We start from the raw sequence: 22,381 nt of genomic DNA, 5'->3' as shown, positions 1-22,381 counted from the left end.
ACTGCTGAGGGGAGCAGCGGGTGGGTCAGGAGAGGTCTGCCAGGCCATGTGGATCTCCTCCAGGGCAGGCAGGATCTAACTTATGTGCAAGTGGCTTAAACTTCTTAATGCAGTGCTTTAACCTGCTGTGTCACCAGGCAGGGCCTGATAAAATGAGTTTTAACTGAAATAGATACCTTATTTTTTGCTTAAACTGAATATTTATGTACTTAACGGATTAAAAAATAAATGGATCATGGAGTATGGGCATTTTCTACACATATTTTTTTATGAAGCTAAATTAATTAAGCTTTATACATTGTGTTTCTGTTCACTGAATGGTATATCTTTTCCTCAAGGACAATCAATCAGTCTAAATGAAATAAAAATGATGTACATTTTCTTTTGGTCAAACTAATTCTTTGTAATATGTTTTTTTTTTCTCCTTCAGAGTTTTCCAGTGCTTTCCTGGCATGAAAAAGAAACCATTTCAATGCTCAGGTAGATCCTGGGGACCCAAGTCTTACTGATGTTGACACCCCAATAACAATTCAAAGTCACACTCTACGGAAGCCAACTACATTTTCTGCCCAAGTCTAATGAACCCCCCACTATTGGGGATGAACACTTGTGAAGTATCTTTTATTGATGAAATTCTGCAGACCCATGTAGATCCAGGGTGTGAAAGGAGAACATTTTCCTCTTTCAGCGACTCTTAAGTTTCCAGGACACCAAAGCTACTTTCTTAAATCATACTCTCATCTCCATATTCTCATTCTTGATTGTCTCACCCATAGCAGCAGCCATGATACTCTCAGAGACACAAGAGTGAACATGCCAGTATCATAGGAAATAGCATTGCTTGTCCATGAAAGAAAGGAGTACACAGGAAAATTGTGAGAAAGGGAGAAAATTAGTGGAGAAATGAAAGGAAAACAAAGTGGAAAAATGTTGCCTCAGTTTTCCACTGAAATTCAGTAATCCGTGTAGGCAAAGAAAATTGTCTGTCTTCTGACTCTGTCTTCTGCAAGAAAATGATCACCTCATACTCCAACTCTTATTTTGATACCCTGTGGCCTCTACTTCTCCACAGTTTAAGAGGGATACAAAAAGATCACTGATATTTCACATGCATGACTAGATAAATGAATACTAATTCCTTTTCAAATAAAATACTAACAAGTAATCACAATCATCATTAAAGGAGTATAAGTTCTTTAATTCTGTGATGTCTTAGGGGGTCCTGGGGAAGAGATTTCAACTTTCTCTAATTTTTAGGATAAGAGCTAGGCAGGGCCTGAAAAATCAAAGCAAGGCATTCAGCATGTAAAGACAAATCAAATTTAAAGAGGTGATAGATGTCAGTGTGGGGCTCCCACTCCTTTGGTCTGCACAGAAGGTGCGAATTTTTATGTTATTCAATACAGTAGAATTCTTCATGTTGCAGGCAGTTTCAGTAGCACAACCCATGCCATATATCACATATTTTTGCAGGTCTGTGAAGAGAAACATGCAAAGTTAGTCTTCTTCCTCATTTTTTCTCCCTTCCCACCTACATTTTATACTAACTCCTTGGGAAAGGAAAGGGCATTCAAAGTTCCCCAGAATTCCTGGCCCTGTCTGCTGCAAGAAAATCATCATCTCAAACTCCGACTATTTCTTGATTTCATTTAGCACAAACTTCCCCCAGTTCTGGAGGGCTCTCAAAAGACCTGTGATATTCCAGATGCATGACTAAGTCTAGAATCACTGGTTGCTGAATAGAGTAGAGATAGTTGATAAGGGAAGAAATCTGGGGATCAGAAAGCATGTATTTAGTTATAGTGTGATCTAACTGTTCTCCTCCTTACATTTTCTTCTTCGGTGAAACCAAAGGGAAGCAATGTAGATACCCATCAGCCTCAATCCTTTCTCCTTGAACTGAGTTTCTTGGGAGATTAACTCAACAGAATCTTATACACTTCTATGCTTTCAGTGGCAAGTTGGAATAGAGACACTACTCCACAATGGACAGCCCTCGCTTTCATCTCATCCCAACACAACCCCCACTGCAATTCATAGATTCAGCCAGGAGCACCCAGTTAAGCTAGCCCCAGATTATGGATCCACAGACACTATGAAATAGTGTTTTATGTGTTAGGCAGCCAAGTTTTACAATAATTTGTTACAAAGCAGTAGCTAGCTAATACACTACAACCTTTAAGAAGATAAGCATCAAAGAGCCTGGGGAAATAGCCTTACTTGAACCAAAAATCTCGATACACTTCGTCTCTGCACCAGTGCATTTGAGGAGTGATGGGTTACAGAAAATGCTGTCCTCACTGTAGCAGGCAGGACATGTGATGCCATTGTGTAAGGAATTCCCCTGCTCTGAAGGCACATAGAATTATGTCATGTTAAGGAATAATGTTAAAAAGAGCTGAGAATATTTTGAACCTTTCCAAGATAACTGTTAATCCAGAATTCCTCTCCCCAAATTACAAAGTATTTAAAACTAAGATGTCACAAAGGGTGAAGGAGTTGTAGATAGTAAGTAGAAAGATATAAGCAAAAGGATCTTCCACGGATTTGGGGTTATCTTCCCTCTTCATGAATCACTCCCCTCTTCTTTGGCTAGAGAGAGGAGGTTAGGTAATGAAGAAATAACCTGTGTCCAAGAATTATATAGTTAAGGCAGTGAAGAATTAAATAGATGAACAATGATATCTTCTCAGCTAGAAATGAAATGGAAAAAAATATATATCTACACATTTAGAAAAAATACCCAGGACCAATTCCAGCCAACCAGTCACCTATGTAGGGAAAGGGAGTGTATCCATTTCTTCAAAGGGAAGAATGACAATCAGCTAGGAAAAAAAAATAAAATGAGAAGGAAAGGGAAGGGAAAGGAAGGGGAGGGAAGGGGAAGAGAGGGGAGGGAAGGGAAAGGTAGGAAAGGGAAAGGTAGGGAAGGGGAGGGAAGGTAAAGGGAGGGAAGGGAAAGGAATGGAAGGGAAGGGAGGAAGGGGGGTAGGAGAGGAAGAGTTAAGAGGTGAGGGGAAGGAGAGGGGTGTGGAGAGAAAGAAGGGGAGAGGAGGGAAGTGAAAGGGAGGGGAGGGGTGAAGGAGGAGAAGGGGAGAGGAGGGGAGGGGAGAGAAATGAAGGGGAGGGAAGGGAAGAGAAAAAGAGGGGAGGAAAGAGAAGGGGAGGGAAGGGGAGGGGAGGGAAGAAGCAGACCATAAGAAGATAATTAGAAGACAGAGATCTAATGCAATGGATTGGGAGCATGTACATGAATGGAGGGAAAGCAGAGATGAAATACTCACCAACTATAGGCTTTTTATTACACTCTTCAGTCTGGCAGCATTTGTGTTCATACCTAAAGGTTTTATCACTCCCAAAAGAGGCTGAAAAGGCCAGTGGAACACACCTACTCGAAGAACAGCCTTTCTGCTGTAAAACAATTTTGGGATGCCCTGCAGAGAAGCAAACCACAGCAGCAAATTATTCTCTGAGCCAACTGTAAAGGTAGTATTGAAGATTTCTATACCTTGAACCCCTTTGTCTTTAGCTTTCCATAGCTTAAAAAAAAGTCTATCTTCATGGACCATATAGTACACCAAAGGAGGAATGGCTTGTTAATATCGTTAGCTCCTCCCTCCATATTATACTGAGTCCACCCTGGTGAGATGCAACAAAAGAAACATGTTAAATAGAAGATTGCCAGGATGTGAGGACTCTATCCAGTTAGTAACACACAATTTCTGCCACACTAAACATCTCCATCTGTACTGTGTACCTAGCAAGGTGGGCAGGGAGCTAACACAATGTACCTGTAAATTCTTGATTTTTGCTGTAACAGCCATGGGAAGATTCACAAGTTGTCAACACATCATCGCTACATTGATTTGCAGGGCACTCTACACACTTATAAGTCTCTATGAAAGAACATACAATTCAGATATGAAAATGATTAATAATCACAATTAATGTTTTAATAGTCAATTATTCCTGATATTCAGATGCCATGACATCCACTTCCATGGAGTTAAATGAGCCATTCATTTTATTCTCCAGAAAGGGCCACTTCAGGCCCCAATCAGACCTTAGCACAAAGCTGACTCACCCCAAAACTTAGGCTCATCCCATCTCAGCCACCCCATCTGGGTGTGCCCATGGGTATCCTTAATGCTGCAGGAACATCACTGTTCTCAGAGCAGGACCTGACCTCTCCAAAGTGGGCATTCATTTTCTGTATTATCCGCATTACCCTTCTGGTCTTTAAGAAAAATGGGTCAGGTATTTATTCTTACCCACAGTGCTGAAAATCAAGGTGATGAGAATATAGGTGGCAAAGAGGTTCTTCAGGGCTGCGAATGAAGTCATGGTGACACTGCAGAAGGACCAGGGCAGAGCACAGTCATAAGGGTCATGTGGCCCAGGCATCTTGTTTCAAAACCCAAATATTGTCCAGGGTTATCCTTTCATTCATTGATTTAACAAATAAGGTTGTATTAGTCCTTGACTTTATTTAGGGATGAAAAGAGCCCAGGGTTTAACTTCCTTCCTCTGGATGGAGCCTCATGGTGGACTTCTTTCTCCCCTGGTTGTGAAGTTGTTGGAGCCCTCTCCAAATTAGCAACTGCAGACTTGCTCAAGATACAGCAATCACTCTTTAGGAAACAGAGAAGAGCTCTCCACTAATTACAATGGTCTGAAACTGTCATCCTCTGAGTCAAAGAGCACCTTAGTGAAGAGGCTGATTTCTCAATTCTAAAATGATTGAGTAATTAAAGAATTATAGTTTAATATAATTTTATAATATAATGCAGTGAATTGCAATGCTCTTCCAAAAATGTACATTCAGAACAGTCACTTCTAACATTCAATATTCTGACATGAAACTCTTTAGGGAAGTTCACGCTTATAAATATAGCAAATGTGAAAAGGAAATTGTGAGAGAACAATTTGCTTATTCAAACCTGCTAGGTATGAGCGTCTTCACCAAAAGTTTTAACACTGAGTCTCACTTGGTCTTTTATCCAACAGATAGCACTGTGTTAGTCGGCTGAGAATAAACCTCTTCTAGAATTGAGTGCATGCTTCCTTTTTCCAAATACTCTCTGTGAAGTAATTCATTTCTCCTCAGCTGTGAGGAATTTCATGGTTGTATTTTGTGGTTAGCCACTATTCCATTCAAATTATCCCTTTTCTTCATGTATGTTTGTATTTTATCTTTTTTTAAAGATTTATTTATTTATGCTTACAGAACTGAGGTACAGGCCAGAGGTTCAGGGACAGTGAGAGGATTCACCAGAGACAGAGTGGGCAGCAGAACAGGCAGATTGATGAAGTACACTCCTAAGAGGAGCAGTAGGCAGTTCAGAGAATGTCCGTGAACCCACGTGGATCAGCTCCCTGGCCAAGGATTGATCTCGTGCTACAGTGGCTTCAGAAATATTCATAATGTGGTGCTTTAACCCATTGCACCACCAGGGAGAGCTCTGTATTTTTATCTTTTTTGAGACAGCACAGATGTGAAGAACAATTCCAGTTGTTAAAGAACATGAATCAACAGAAAGCAGTCATGGGAAGGGAGCCCTGTAGGTCTGCCTTGAGATCAGTCCTAGGCTGACTATGAATCCTGGTCTGCTGCCACCTGATTTGTGGGCCCTGGGGAGCACTTCATAGCACTTCAGGGCCATATATCTGGACAATGGCTCCAGGGCCCCATGATCTGTGAGAATTAAATCATATGATGAATAAATGCCTGGCTCACAGTAAACATCATTTCTTAGATGCTCTTCACTGCTAGTTTTCATCTCTCCACTTTCTCATGGGCTCTATTCTACCCTTTCCAATCCAGTTCCTAGAGCCAACTCCAGGGAATCTCTTACCTTTCTCCCAAAGGAAATCTCCCTGTACTCCTTTTTTTTTTTGGACTTTATTCATCCTAATCCATTATTAGGGCATAAACATTACATTTGATTTGGAAGAAAATCACTAAAATGTAAACATTATATTTTTATAAGCCTCTCAACAGGCATCAAATTCTGAGATCAAGAAATGACAGGTTCTGAAAATTCAAGGACCTTATGGTGTCTACAGTGGGCAAGGACTATGCTTGTTTTTGCCTCAGTTTAGCTGACTGCTGCTGAAGTAGCAGCATTCCCTTCCAGGCTCCTCAGAAGCCATGATACAGAACAAGGGACAGCAGTAGTCAGGCCCGGGACAGGGGCAGAGGTTAGCAGGACCTTAGTTGGGGGTCTCTGAAAATGTGAACATATGGGAAGTGAGAACAGGTTCCCATTGTCTAATCAAATTCAATAAATAATTTCAGAGGAACCAAAGCCATGAGCTCAGACAAAGCCTGAGGACCAGGATCGCAACTTGCATTCCAGGATGACTGCTGGCTATGGAGACAAGACCACAGCAGGATTTGCTAGATAGACAAACTCTGGCATCCTTCCCAATCAGTGTTTATATAAACATTTCTGAGAATTCATATGACTTTGGCAGCTTAAGAAGGAATTAAGTTCAGCCTTTCTTTGTGGAATTCTATGAATTTCAAGCCTCATTCATCTTTGGACTCATCCTTCCAGGGGTCTGAGGAAACATCAGCAACATCACCAAGGTGTGGTGGGGGTTGCCACCCTTACCTTCCTGAGGGCGAGTTTTCAGGAAATAATAGTTGTTTCACACTCTGAATTTCAGATTGTACTTTCCAACATTACCACCAGCTAAGACAAATAGTCTCAGTGACAAATAATGTATATAATACTTATCCAAGAATCACCTCCAACATCATTCCAGGTTTCTAGCTGAGGCCATGTGAGAAGAGCATTCAATTTCTCTACTCAAGAGCCTCATATTCCCGGTCTGAGCAGGGGACAAGGAATCCTGCTTCACAGGGTAGAATGGAGTGCCATTACAGTGTGGTCTCTTCACCACATCCACATCGGTGACATGGGATGAAACCAAGCAGCTGTTGCATTTGGCAGAAGTAGGACTTGACTTGGGCTGTCAACCTGTTGACTCATGGTCATGTACGTCAAGATTCTAGGCAGTACAACAAATGCAGCTTGCTTTCCCTCTATCATTTCAACAGAGGAGACGTCTGACAGACAACAGGTACCCAGAGACCTCCAGAGGCACTGATTCCAGGGCTAGATATAGTACAAGTTTCACTCACACTGGCATAGAAAAAGGATTAGCACATCTTCCACTATCTTCTATTGAAATTAATCCTCAAACCACAGAAAAATCACCCACCACTGGAAATCAGTGAAGTTTTTTTTTTCTATCATATCACATGGCATCTGCAATCATAAACTATTCTAAAGCATTTTGTCAACTGCTTCCAAATTAATACCCTATTAGTGTACCTGCTGGAACTTGGTATCTTACATATTCATTAAAATATGCATCTGCTACTATACCACACATTCAAAGAGTTTTGTAACTGAGTTTCATTATAATTATCATTCTTTTCATGAGAAGAGGTACATAGACTCTATCTGATTGCAAATGTTCATTAACAAAGCACCAATCATGCTCCCAAAGCAGAATTCTGCTCCATGCCCATGACTCAGCCCCAAGTTACGCATTCTTGGGTTTTCCTATCTCTTCATTTCATTGCTCCTACCCCTTTCTCCTAGTACAACGTGCCCCAGAACACCTGACCAGATGAACCGACTGGCGATAAGGGTAGTTTCTAGCAGAAAAGGTATGAGGCCAGATGGCCCAACTTACAGAGTGATCTTGGTCAGGAAGTTCACTAGTTGAAACAAGCTACCAGCTGTCATGCGATGGCACTGCTCACCCACACTGATGGCTCACGGATTAGCCTGGAATTTAAGTACAGCACAGTTCAGGAAAGGCGGGAGAATCAGATCAAATGTGCCAGTTTTCTCATCACAGAGATTTCTATAAGGAAGATAGCTTAACACAGGAAGGAGGCCCCAGACTCTGTGTCAACTTCCTGTTTCTCAAGTGTGTTTCTCAACCAATCATTCAGGGTTATGGCTACCGTGCAGATGTTACAGAGTGCAATCCAGGAACCAATGGGAAGTGGGATACAAAGAGAAGTGTAAGAATTAGCCAGAACCTTTCAAATTATAGGAGTGTCCTGGTTGTTATGTCTCTCTAAGTTGTGGCCCCCACCCTAATTTTGGCTTCATGATTATTGCACAAACCCTTACAGAGACTCCACTCTTTCAGGTCAACTGTATCAGTTTTTGTTTACACACCATCTCTGATATAAAAAACAAAACAAAACAAAACACAAAAAACTTGTCACTAAGAACTATCTCCTTGTCAGTCTGGTTCCTTGAAATAGTTTGGTCAGACACTTTCCTCCCAGACAATTACCATGTGAGGGAGCAAGGAATAAGACTATGATTCACCCAAAATCCCTGAGAGCCACTCACATGCTTCGGGCCCTCAATTTCCCCATATGTAAAGTAGAATGAGATCTGACCCCCACCTTCTAGGTTTATGTGAGTGTGACATGAACCCACCTGTACTTGAGTATATATATATATACACTCTAATTAGTTGGCACCAATACCAACTAATATCTGCTTGTTTGTTCTCTTTAATTCAAGTATCAGAAAGTATTTATTCTATAGCATTTGCTTCTTGACCAAACCACTTGATCATCTAGGAGTCAGAGAGACTAGCTACGTGCAAAGTACTGGGGAAGCTTTCTACATACATCCCATTAAGAGGAAGTATAGACCTTTTCCCCAGATATGTTGTACCCTTTTCCTATGTTTTATGAGAGCCTCAGGCTTGAGAGGAGGCCTGATCAATGGTGAACATCAGGAAGCCCCTTTCTGGGGAGAAGTTGTCTTGAAAAATTTCTCTGGCTAGAGTTGTCTAGTGTCTAAGTCATAAGTATTCAGTTTTCTGTGTCAAAGTTGGAGAGACCTTTATCCATCCCAGGAGTTGTCTCATATGCCAGGACACTAACTTGAGTCTAACAAGTCTTAGTGGTGAAGTATCCGTGCTCAAGTGCAGTTCATGGTAAAAGCCTGTCATGCTCGTAAGGGTGAACACTCAGAAAAGGAAAAGGCACAAGATCAAACCATATTTCTGACCCTGAGGTAGGGGCAGAGAGATAGAAGAAGAAGAGCAAAGCAAAATGATGGATCAAATTAAAGCAATTAAGATGAGGAAGACTATTTCACCTAGGTACAACCCCGTGCACTGGGTTCAGCAAAAAGCCAGAAAGAAATTTCTGGCTAGGAATTTGATATTTACGCCAAAAGCATCCAGGTAAGTAGGGAAAGAACAAAAGGATGGGACTTCTGACAAGGCAAGTGGTCATTGTTCTAGGAGAAGCTTCAGGAATAGCTTCAGGAAAAAAAAATCTTGTCCATTTTTCTGGTTTCTAGGTGTTATGCCTTCTTAGTATAAACAGAAGACAGGAAAATGACCATTTTTTCACCTTCTTTATTTATTTTGTTTTTATAGGTGGTTCTCAGAGACTTCAGATTATGATCAAAATATGACCCTTAGTGGAGAATCATCCCTGGGTACTGCTCTAATCCTGATAATTATCCTCAAATAGAAAGTGTTGGGATAGGAAGCACATAAGTTTAAAGAGCAAATTCAATGGCCATGGCCACCAGAGTATGCTACCCAGGTTCCTAGCATCAACCACAGAGAAAACTGTGATCTAAAACAGTTCTAATCCATCATCCAATGGTCACTATGCATAAACAAGGCAATATGTAAGCACAAACTTGACCCTTGATTGCCCCTTACCAATATACCCTTCATCCCTCTTATTGCCCCCATTTTCATTTTTTATTCTCATTTTTACTCTCAGCTTATAAGATTGAGCTTTTCCTCCAGCCTCAGAAGAACCCCTAGATACCATCCAGTAATTTTCTGAGGAAAAGTCAAGGGGAATGCATAAAGGACTGAGAGTGGATGCATTCTATATACATGGAAGAGCTGGCACCACTGAATCATAGGAAGAAAGTTTTCACATGGCCTAGATCTTAGCTGGAGTGGAGAACAAATTGAGCTCCACTGTATATACAGTATTAAAAAAACAATAAAACTCTTAAGAACAAGTTTAGCCATAAAATGGAAAGATCTGTAAACTGAAAACTAGTAGATATTGAAAATAGATAAATGGAAAGCTACCCTGTGTTCACTGATGGGAAGAATTAATATAGTTAAAATACCCATACGACTCTAAGTCATCAGTAGGTTCAAAGCAGTCTCTATCAACATTCCAATGATAATTTTCACAGAAACAGCAAAAACAATAGCAAAATTTGTATGGAACTATAAAATACTGAATAACCAAATATGAGAAAAAAAACAAATCTGAATAACCAAATATGAGAAAAAAAAACAAATCTGGGAGCATCAAACTTCTTGATGTGAAACTATAATGAAAACCTACAATAATCAAAATATTGACATCCTTACATTAAAAAATGATGTGTATACCAATGAAAAGAATCAAGATTCCAAAATAAACTCTTGTATATCAATTAATATTTGAAAAGATATCAAGAACATCCAGTGAATGTTTAAGAACTGGTTTGGGAACCTCCTTGATGGTGCAACGGGTTAGGACGCAGCACTGCAAGCTAGCCACAGCCGCCTCAGTACCAGTTCGATCCCCCAACCCGGAGGTGACCCACATGGCATGGCAGACCTCTCCTGTCTTGCCCACTGCTCCCCTCAGCAGTGTACTTCGTCAGTCTGCCACAGCTGGTCTGTACTCCAGTTCTGCACGCATAAATAAATAAGTCTTTAAAAAAAAATAACATATCAATGATGAAATAATACTCCTTGCCTGATACTGGTCTTTACACTCAGAAATGTCAGTGTTCTGTGAAGGTCTGTAGACCTACACTGTGACATGCAGACCACACACGAATCCTGTGCTTAAACTAAGTTTTGCACTAGGTGTCAAAACAGCTTTTTGTCTTCTGTAGGGAAACTTAAAAGATACTTCATTCTGCCAACACATTAGGTTTGCTTTATCTACCAGCTGTCATGCAGAACTTTCAGAACGACTTAGGGGCAAATGAAATTCAAAACCTGTAGAGCAGCTGTAACCACAACTTCCTTTTATATAGAACTAAAAATATTTGAGGCTTCCTTGCCCCAACCTGGCCTGGTTGCACAGGACTGAGAAGCCCCTTTTCACCTTAATAAAGTTTTTCTTCCTCTAAAAAAAAAAAAGAATTGTAAATGATTTCCTGGTTGAGCAATAATTTTTCAAAGCTGAATTGGTTATAATAGCACTTGTATTTTTAAAATATAGCTATTTTCATTTAGGAGAGTGGAGGTAAAAATGAAGGAAAGCTGAAGCAATATTAAGTACTTCTTTCTTTGGCTGATATGCTTCAAAAGGGAGTAAGTGTCCAGAAAATATACATAATTGCATAAAAAATGAGCATATGAAGCAGTAAAATTATTTGTTAGATATAGAGTTGTTTGAGATACTGAAAAATTACTGCACCTCATTAATATCACTAATTATATATTTTACAGTGGTGAAACTGGTAAGCTCTGTGATATGTATTGCTGCACAATAAAAATTTTAAGAAATAGTAGGATGTATTTTACAAGACAGTGTTAATACTAGGCCTACCAGTTATCCCTTTAAAAGAGACATTACAACATTACAAAAAAAAAAAAAAAAAAAGACAGACATCCGACTGGTTAGGAAAAAATTTCTCCCAAAAAACTAGCAATAGAGGATTGATCACAAAGATATATGGAGAAAGATGACAACAAAATGAACTAAACACCTCTATCCAAAAATGGGCAGAAGAGCTAAAAGACACTTCCCCAAAGAAGAAATGCAGATGGCCAAAAAACATATGAAAAAATGTTCAACATGACTCATAAGAGAGATGCAAATTAAAACCACAATGAGATACCACCTCACCCCAGTGAGAATGGTACATCTTCAAACAACTAGCAACAACAAGTGTTGGAGAGGATGTGGTGAAAAAGGAACTCTCCTGCATTGCTGGTGGGAATGCAAACTAGTACAATCACTATGGAAAACTGTTTGGAGGTTCCTCAAACTGCTAAACATGGAGCTTCCCTACGACCCAGCAATCTCACTCCTAGGTATCTACCCAAAAGACACAAAAACACTGATTCAAAAAGACACCTGCACCCCCATGTTTATTACTGCTTTATTTACTATAGAAAAGACATGGAAGCAGCCCAGATGCCCAAAAGTAGATGACTGGATTAAAGAGATATAGTATATTATACACAATGGAATATTACTCAGCAATCAAAAAATAAACATGTGCATTTTGCAGCAACATAGATGGAGCTGGAAAAGATCATGCTTAGTGAAATAAGCCAGAAAGAAAAGGAAAAATACCAGATGGTTTCACTCATAGCAGTATAAAGGACTAGGGGAGAAAATAATAATAATAATGAACAATTATATTCCAGAGACATTTTACGTGGGGGTGGAGTGGGAAATGGGATCAAAAATGTGGGAAGGGAGTGCACTGGGCTATGGTGATGGCACACAGGTGAATTGGTGTTGGGAAACCCATGGGGATTACAACTGAGATGGAGAAGGCACAAAATGATGTACAATAAGCTATTATATAAAAACAAAAAAAGAAAAATACTGGATGGTTTCACTCATAGCAGAAGTATAAAGGACCAAGGGAGAAAATAATAATAATGATGAACAACTATACACCAGAAACATTTCATGGGGGTGGGGAAATGTACTGGACTAATGTGATGGCACATAGATGATTTGGTGATGGGAAGCCCATGGGGATAACAACTGAGATGGGAAAAGTCACAAAATGTTATAAAAATGAAATATTAAATTATTTAAGAAAAAGTGTATGGTGGCATTTTGAGGTGGAGGCTACCAATAAGAAATATAAGTGACTACAGAAGGGAGTGGGAGGCATTCAGTATTAAAGTTAACTTCAGTATTAAAGTTTCAGTTCCTTCAGCTTTTGGGGCCAGTGGATTCGAACCCCAACACACAGATGTTGCAAACAGCTTTTGTGGGTCTCTGAAGTTGGAGGCTTCCAGCAGCCATCCTCAGAGCAGAAAATTTCAGAGACTTTCCAAGTAGCCAAGTGACTGAAACTGTTCCCGGTTTTTGCTGCAGTTGCAGCCTGGCAGAGAATATGGAAACCCAGAGCTGGGCAACTTGCTCAGATGTGCAAGTATGGCCATTTGTTGGGTTGTTTGACTACTGCAGCTACTGTTTTGAGTGTTGCTTGTCTGATGCTGTGCTGGGACATCTTGGCAACTCATGGAATTTCTCCCGTTCTATATTCTGTTTTCTTTGGGAGTTAAAACCCACCTATAGTCTGGCTGCTGTGTTCCCCAATAGCAGGAAGGTGCCACTTAGACAAAAGACCTAATGTTTGGGAAAGGAGCTCTGCATCCTCAGGGGTGGGAAGATGACATTTTAACTGCTTTTGTGTGGGACTACAATGAGGTGTCATTTCTAACTTGCCTATTCTACATGAAGGTGAAGTCAGGTCCCCTGGGCACCCTCAATACCCTCAGGCCCTCTATTTGTGGTGAACTGAGCAGAAGAAATACTACATAGTTCTTCTTTTCCCTTATTTTATTTTAAGATTAATTTATTTATTCATACAGACCTGGGGTACAAGCCAGAGGTGGTGAGAGCTTCAACAGAGACAGAGCGAGGAGCAGAACAGGGAGATCACCTAAATACACTGCTGAGGGGAGCAGCGGGTGGGCCAGGAAAGGTCTGCCTCTCCAAGTGGTTTACCCAAGGGGGCCGGGGATCAAACTCACACCAAGGGGCAGCAGCCATCTTGCAGTGCTGCATCCTAACCCATTGTTCCACCAGGGAGGGCCCCCTTTTCCCTTATTTTTCCCCTTTTCTTTCTGGATGCTTAGAATATAATCTCTCCCTTGTCTGTCAATTTCTGTTCCAATTCATCGAGTAGTAGCATGGGTATTGTCCACACCACACAGGCTCAAGTGATCAGTGGATTCTACCTGACAGCAAACCTGAAAGGAAGTGAGAATGTCAGAGACAAAATGGAGTTCACCACTCCTTTCCTTTTTCTCCTTTACTGAAACATACCTCTCTCTCTCATTGCATATTCACTGCCCACTCTGAACTACTCATGAAGCACAAAGTTGCTAAGTATGATGCTTGAAGTCTGTTGCTTGCTGGAATGAAAAGTATACTGCTTGTCTGCAGTAGTAGCCAAGGCTACCTTGATCCATTTCCCAAACAATAAAGAAAGTCTACAATGGATGGTGTAACAAGTTTCTGCATCCAAACTATAAAACCTTACCATTCCTGCTGTTTGGGGCTCAGATTTTTGGTCACTATCCCACTGAGCCCTCAGTTGTGACAATTAAATCTCTCTCTCTACCTCTCTGAATGCTGTCTGATTCCTCTGGGAAACTGTAGTAACACTCTTCACTAGGACAGTTGTATTTGTCTCACCTCTAACTGGAGGAAAAGCCTTTCCCTATTTTGTTACAACAGAAGTTACACAACCCTTCTAACTCTGTTTTTCTTTCCCTTATCCTCCATTTATCCAGAGTGCCAAAACCCCCCAGATTCAGTTTTTAGAAAAAGGTAAATAATTGGTCTTTGCTGTGCAGGCTGGGTAGGTTTGCTGTCAGTTCCCACAAGCAAAAAGAGAATTTTGGAGTCCTCATTATTATTTTGCAGCATTGTTTTAATGCTAAATCAAAGGACAGACAAGCAAGCAGAGAGACAGCAACTGAGCCCATAGCCTCAGAGGGACCCACCCTCACCCTCAAAGTCGCCAGCGCCAGGGTGAAGGAGCTCTTTTTATCACTTACTTCTGGACACAGGTATCCATATTTATTTATGTGCATACTCTGTGCTCTCTGACCCAGTCCAAAATCATGGGTATGTTCCCTGACCACACCTCTCAGAACCAGATATCCATGCAGCAACCTAAGAGTGCAAGACCAGGTAGCAAGGAGCTAGAGGTGGAAAAGTAGAGCTGATTTAACTCCATTTTCCCTACAGATTTTTACTCTCTCCTGACAGTGAAAATTAAGACAGAGTGGCAGGAAAGGTGATTCTGACTCACCTCTTAGAAGCTGATACCATAATTTCAGGTCTAATCTCCCAGCCAGGAATGGATCCCAGACTGCAGTGGCAGGCTGATCCCCACCACTAAACCAGCGTCTCATGATGCCACAGCAGGAACTTCACTGATAGTCAGGCAAGAAAGCAAAAAGAGGCAAATAGGTTTTTTTTTGGGGGGGGGGGAGTTTATTAGGGGAAAAAAAAGTGAGATTCCTAAACCGGTGGAACCAGACCAAGTTGAAGCAAGGAATCCACAGTGGTGTCATGCCTCAGGGAATATATACCTTCTTTACCTAAGTATTCTAATGCTCCATTAGCCTCTTTGTGAAGGGTTAGTTCTTGGTGGTCTTGATACCTGTGGTTGTGCCATTGTATTGTAGAATATTGTTTGTAATCATGTCATTGTTTGTAATATTGCCAATGTAGAGGGTTTGGCCAATACTCACCATAGTTATGGTGATAAAAACTAAAAGTGGTAAATGTAACTGGATGGCTGAAGCCAAAGACTGTTGCAGATGGTGCCACAGATGGAGCTCCTTGAAGCTCCTTGCTGTGAACACAAACAGCCTCAGAGATAATGTTAAATAGTATGGGACTTTGAGCAGGGGCTTCCTTGGAAGGGAAAAAAATGATAAAGAAGAGAAAGAAGTTTGTCCAGGCTCCAGAATTCAAGATTTGAATTTTAGCATTTTGGAGGCCAGTGGATTTGAGCCCCAACCCAGCTGTTCTTGGAGCAGGCCAATGTGAACCTTGGAAAGGAAGAGGCTTTGCAAGGAGCTGAGCAATTGATAAGGTTTCTAGTTTTGCTGTCGATACAGCCTGGCTAGCTGCACGAGTGAGGCCTTTTGTCAGATAATTTGGTGGCTGTGGCTGCTGTCCTGAGTGTCACTTTTCTGGTGCTGTGATAGAGCATCCTGCACCTCTGGGAGCATCTCCTGTTGAGTCTTTTGTTGTCTTTGTGAGTTGGAACCTGGCCTGGACTCTGACTGCTCTGTGAACCAGGTCAGCAGAGGCAGAAAGATGCCATGCTTAGGGAGATGGGAGAGGATCTGCACATACTCAGTGGTGGAAAGACAACATCATAATGGTCTTTGTGTAGGACAGAACTGGACATGACTTTGGTTAAAGTAAAAACCAATTATGGAACCAGACCAAGGAGAGTAACTCTCATTTTTGCTATTTGTTAAATAAATCACTTTGGTGTTTCCTGAGCCTGAGTGGTCTTGCAATTGTGCATACACGTGAAAAATCCAGACAGTATTTGGTAAAGTATTTGGGCAGTGGGACCTTGGCCAGTTTAGGGCCCCCTGCCACCCAGTATCAGTCTCATTCACCTGCCTTAATATTTTGTCCCAGCCTTTTTTTCAGCATACTCTTATCGTTATTGTTCCAAAATATCCTGTTTCCTCTAGTCTTGGGTTGTTTGATTATTCCCTTTGGAACTGTTGCCCTTATTTCTGAAGCCTTCCTTACCTCTCCTGAAGTTCCTGACTATACTGTCTCTATTGCTGCCTAATTATCACTAACTTGCCCTATAACTCAAGGATGGCAGGAAAGGTAATTTTAACCCATTTCTTAGAAGTCTCTTGCGCTATCCACTACATTGTGAAAACTGCTCTCTTGGTTATGATTTGATCAACTTCATTTCCTTACTAATAGATGGATGAGTAGAAAGTTGTGACATCTGATAAAAACTTATTTTTCTGGACATGATGGAGCCTAGGGTGCTGAGGGAACTGAGGTTTCCCTTAAACAGAGGAAATAATTCATTCAGAAGTCAGTAATGTGAGTTAGAAGTGAAACTCTATTGCTAAGATATGGTGTGTACAAATGCAGATTCAGGGAATTCCCCTTGGATATTAAAGTTTCTGATAGAACACTTGTTTAGAATCACAAATGGAGTCCAGTTTTGACCACTTTCACTTAACAAATGAGGCAAAAATTTACAAATGAGAGAATGAATATTGCCAGTTTTGTTTAACAAAGGGGAGGGAACTTCCAGACTGGAACAATGAGAATTAGCCAATTGCAGTAATCAAATGCACCTGACTCCAACACTCCAGTTAGGCAAGGTAGAACTTTTTTAACTGGTGTGAGACAAAATAGTATGGTTTGAATCAAGCTAATAAGATTTGAGTCACTTTGTTCTGAAATGTGATACGTTTCTGTACTACCTAGTCCTTCTGAGAGAATTTGGCCCCTTCCAAATGTTAAGGTCATTCAAGGCCAGCAAATCAGTTGTCTGTAGCTACTTCCAGCTGGATGGGGGTCATTGGCCCTACCTAGATGAAAATCTCCAGTTGCCTGAATCTAAGAGTCCAATAGCCACATCTTTTATTGTAGAGACAGGCTGCATTTCCCACATCAGTATCATTTTGACATGTGATTGTTGTAATCTAGAGGAAACAATGACGTTGAGTGTGAAATGCCCAAAGTGGAAATTGAGATATAGTTGCTCTAGGGTCCAGGAAGTGGAGTATCAATGAGAGAGCACCTTCATGGCTTAGACCCTCTAGGCTTCTCATTGTTTGGTACATGGACTCTTGAGTACTCACTTTACATCTCACTGCCACATGTCAGAGCAAAACTATGTACAAAAACTAATTGCATTCCTAAATTTGAACAATGAGTTAGATGAGTAAGAATATAAGAAAATAATCCCATTTATAATCAAGTCCCTCAACACTAAAGATCTATGAATGAATCAAACATAAGAGTTGAGTGACCTGCACAAAGAAAACTGTAAAACATTCCGTAAGAAATAGAAGACAAAGATCACAAAAATATATGGAGAACTGATGAAACTCAACAAAATGAACTAAACAATCCCATCCAAAAACGGGCAGAGAGCTAAAAAGACACTTCTCCAAAGAAGAAATGCAGATGGCCAACAAACATGAAAAAATGTTCAACATGACTCATAATAAGAGAGATGCAAATTAAAACCACAATGAGATACCACCTCACCCCAGTGAGAATGGCACATCTTCAAACAACTAGCAACAACAAATGTTGGCGAGGATGTGGACAAAAAGGAACTCTCCTGCACTGCTGGTGGGAATGCAAACTAGTACAACCACTATGGAAAACTGTTTGGAGCTTCCTCAAACTGCTAAACAGGGAGCTTCCCTACGACCCAGCAATCCCACTCCTAGGTATCTACCCAAAAGGCACAGAAATACTGATTCAAAAAGATACCTGCACCCCCATGTTTATTGTTGATTTATTCACAATTGGAAAGACATGAAACAACCCAAATGCCCAAAAGTGGATGACTGGATTAAAAAGGTGTGGTACATATACACAATGGAATATTACTCAGCAACCAAAAAAAAAAAAAAAGAAAGAAAGAAACACATGGCTTGTGCAGCAACATGGATAGAACTTGGAAAAGATCATGTTTAGTGAAATAGGCCAGAAAGAAAAGGAAAAATACCAGATGGGTTCTCTCATAGCAGGAATATAATGGAACAGGTGAGAAAATAATGATAATGATGAACAGATATATACCAGAGACATTTTGTGGGGGTGGAGTGGGATCAAAAAAAGTGGGGGGAGGGAAATGCATTGGACTATGGTGATAGTGCATGGGTGATTTGGTCATGGGAAACCCAAGGGGACTGCAACTGAGCTTGAAAAATGCACAAAAATATGTAAAAATAAACTATTATAAAATTTAAAAAAAAAAGAACTAGAAGACACAAAGAATTGTAAAGATACTCACTACTCATGGATTGGACCATTCAACTCAAAGTAATATAGTTTTTCAATGCAATTCCAATTTCTATTGCTTTCTTAAAAAAAAAGGAACAAATATTACTGAAATCCATATGCAAAAAGAAGACCCCAAATACTCAATCATTATTTAAAAAGAGGAAGTATGGTGATTTTACACTTCCAGATTTCATACCATACTGTAACACAATAATAACTAAAGTAGCAGTTACTGAAACACACAAAACAATACAATAAAATCAAGATCCCAGGAATAAAACCACACATATGTGGAGAGTTAATGTTCAACAAGGGAGTCAAGATTATCCATTGATGTTAGAAATGCCTCTTCAATAAATAGTATTGGAAAGCTGATTACCTGCATGCAAAAGAAATAAACTAAATCATTATCTCACATCATACAAAATAAATCTGTTCAAATTACACAAAAGATTAGAAGGTTAGACCTGGAATCATAAAATAAATAGAAGAAAACATCAACAAAACACTTACGACAGAAGCCTCACTGGTGCCTTGCAAATTCTTCCTTAATAGCAAGGAAAGCAAAGGAGAATATAGACAATTTGTGCTCCCTCAAACTGAAACAGGAGCAAACAAGGCAACAGGGCAGGAGTCTGATCGGCCAGATGGAAGGATGGAACAGTCATCCTCCTGCCTTGGTTGAGATAAGAGAGCTGCCAAAAAGGCCAAAAAGGCCAAAAAAACAAAACCAAGGACTACAGCAATACAACAGGGGCCTCGGGCAATAGTCTAACAAAGGACAGTGTCCTATAGGAGGACAGGAAACTGCCTGTGTGTTCTCATCTACATACACAATTTCAGGAGAACTCAGAGTTTAGTAACAACAACCACATTATTTTACAAACAGAGGAAATAAAAGTGCTCACTGCATCCACAGGTGGCTGCTTATCTCACCCAGATAGTGTCAATGATGGTTGCCACTGGTCACCAGGAATGCTGGACAGTATTGGCCAGCACTGATGGTCATTAATGGTCCCTCGTAGGCAGTGTCAGAGACAACAAGTGTTAACAGCTTCTTGTAAACTAGTTGGGCTATACCAACAACACACAGCTCTTTGAGATACCAGGCCTGGGGTCTTTGGTGCTCCCTTCAAGCAGAATCAAGAGACAGGGCCAGAGATCTTTGGCTTTTCTTCCTTCTTTATGCTTCTTTTCTTCTTTTAGCTGCGGAATCATTTTTCTTTCTTCAGAGGCCAGGAGCAGGTCTTTCCCTTCTTTCTTCTTTCTTCAGAGCTTAGCACCAACTGTCCTGTTCAGGGACTTCAGTGGCTCTTCTGATTGGGAGTTGTAACCATCTATCTCCCCTGCAGCTCTCTCTACCCTGGTTTATATTCTTTTTCAGAGTGTCCTAACCAAAGGTCTGATTGAAACATTTTTTTCAATCAGATGGCTGATTGGACCAGTTAGCACCAATCAATTCATAGCTCTATCCCATAATCCAGGAAGTATGTTGTTACATAAAAGGACTCTACGTAGCAACTTCCACAACTGCCTTGTGTTGAAGCAGCAGGGTGAGAAAACATCACTGCTACTGCCGGCTCCCACCACTAAAGCTGCTGGGTTCCAGTAACAAAACTGAAAAGCTGCACAGAGAAAGGAAGTATAACCAAAATGAAAAAAATATTCTAGTGAGCAGTAATAGATCTTATGAGGGGCTAATATCAAAGATTGAGAAAAAAAATCATAAAATTCAACAAAAGAAATAATCTGATAAAATAACCCAAATAATCCAATTTTTAAAAGGATGGAACAGCTACATACACAGACACTTCTCCAAAGACAAATGGATGGTCAGCAGGCACATGAAAAAATTTCTCACTAACATTTACCATTATGGAAATGCAAGTAAAAACCAACATGAGATTCCACCTCACTCTTGTGAGAATGACCCTTATCAAAAAGAAAAGAAACAATAAATGTTGGCAAAGATGTGAGAAAAAGGAACCCTCTTACACAGTTGGGACTGTAGATTGGTTCATTCCTTATGGAAAAAAGAATGGAGGTTCCTCAAAAGGTTAAAATCAGTTCTCCCATGTGACCCAGCATTTCTAGGCATCCAAAGAACACAAAATCATTAACTTAAAGGGAAACTCACTTCAAAGTTCACAGCACCTATATTTATAATAGTCGAAATATGGAAATAACCTAAATGTCCACCAATATTAAATGAGAGGTTCAAAAAAGAATTTGTTGGAGACCACATTAGATGTCAGTGTCCAGCTCTGACAGGTGGCCAGTCAAGGGTCTTTTTCCCAAAAGATGTCAGCAAAATGAGCAATTGAGGCAGACACTGACACTCTAACTGGTGCAAGTAACTCCTGCTGAAAACTTCAACAGTTCTTCATTTAAACAATTTCCAAGCTGTGAGATTACATCAATATGGGCATTGAAGCAAATCTTTAACAATTCATCTCCATGGCTACACCAAAACTTTTGTGGTTACAGGCTACAAAGAAACTCTTTTGATCATAGAAAGAAAACCATCAAAACAATCAGCGTCCCATTTTTTCAGCATGATCAATCATTCTAATCAGCATCTCAAATAAAGCAGCAAATCATTAACTTGAATGAACAATCCTTTCTCAGATTAAATCTAAACTCAGATCTGTTTTTTTTTCAGTCCCTCCAGAAGGAGGGATATCCTGATCGTGTTTATCTATATTCCAAAAGACAATCTACACTCTTGATTATGCTAAGGTACTTTCTTGAGAAAACTATTGTCAAATGTAAAAACATTTTTTGTAACAGGTTCTCGATGTCCAATTATGCCGCAAACAAAAGAGGGCCAGGAATCACCTGATAGTCAAATACAATTGCTATTAGCCAAGAACAAGTACAAGGTAGTTCAATAAACATTGCTATGGAGACTCCCCTTAGTATGTCTTCTTGGGAACCAAACAGCCTCCATCTTCTCGGGAGTCTCCCCCATTGCCGGGGCCTTGTCATAAGACAGCATGGGTAGCCTAGCCTATGTCAATAATATTGACATAGAAATATTGACATAGAAAACTATGTCAAAAGAAAACTTCTCAGCAATCAGAAAAGACAAGCTAATTACTTTCATGGCAATATTGATGAAACTGGAAGAGATTACAATAAGTGAAGTAATTCAGAAGGAGAAAAACAAATATTAGGTGGTATCACTTATAAATGGAATATACGTTGACTAATTAAAAAGAAAAAAACAGATAAAGGCAAAGTTAAAACTAACCCGGTGAAAATTTTTATAGAAATGAGAACTCCAAAGGGGAAAGAGAATGCAAATTGGGTAGAGAGCCCAGTGGGCTAAGATAGTGTGACCTGGATGGTTTGGTGATGCATGCATTATGGTAATAGCACATGTATGGGTTGGGGGTGTCCTATACTCCCTAAGTACAAACAACTATGTAAGCCAATACTACCTAGATAAAAATAATTTTAAAAAATGGTTGAAACTTTACAACATATAGGTGTATTGATAGTATTCAAGTTTAGATAAAACTTCTTGAAATAGAATATATTCTGGCATAATATTATTGATAATTCTGAGTATTCTATACTGTGTTTGTCATATAATTGAAATTTTCTTGTCTGTTG

General features: G+C 40.1%; 1 protein-coding gene across 1 annotated transcript; it reads right to left on the bottom strand.

The window, feature by feature from the left end:
* Window positions 1–1,200: 1,200 nt before the first annotated feature.
* On the bottom strand, window positions 1,201–7,836 carry LOC105854630 (protein RoBo-1-like). Its single transcript, XM_012734786.1, has 6 exons — window positions 7,711–7,836; window positions 4,272–4,351; window positions 3,792–3,896; window positions 3,285–3,434; window positions 2,221–2,349; window positions 1,201–1,475 (listed from the first exon to the last, which is right to left on the bottom strand). Exons 1-6 carry the CDS (start codon window positions 7,761–7,763, stop codon window positions 1,285–1,287), a joined length of 708 nt encoding a protein of 235 aa, XP_012590240.1. The 5' UTR covers window positions 7,764–7,836; the 3' UTR covers window positions 1,201–1,284.
* Between the last annotated feature and the right edge of the window lie 14,545 nt (window positions 7,837–22,381).

The sequence above is a fragment of the Condylura cristata genome, unplaced genomic scaffold (genome assembly GCF_000260355.1).
Source record: "Condylura cristata isolate star-nosed mole 26May11 unplaced genomic scaffold, ConCri1.0 scaffold00071, whole genome shotgun sequence".
NCBI classification, from domain to species: Eukaryota; Metazoa; Chordata; class Mammalia; order Eulipotyphla; family Talpidae; genus Condylura; species Condylura cristata.
Note: the sequence above shows the minus strand (reverse complement) of the source record. Positions and strands in the feature narration are given on the sequence as shown.

Bases quoted from the DNA above. Each gene is read 5' to 3' on its own strand.
- LOC105854630 (XM_012734786.1), bottom strand. From the start codon at position 7,763: ATGACAGCTGGTAGCTTGTTTCAACTAGTGAACTTCCTGACCAAGATC. The intron at 3,897-4,271 runs GTAAGAATAAAT...GTTCTTTCATAG, and splicing joins CTTGATTTTCAGCACTGTGG to AGACTTATAAGTGTGTAGAG. The intron at 3,435-3,791 runs GTACATTGTGTT...GCTTCTCTGCAG, and splicing joins CAAAAATCAAGAATTTACAG to GGCATCCCAAAATTGTTTTA.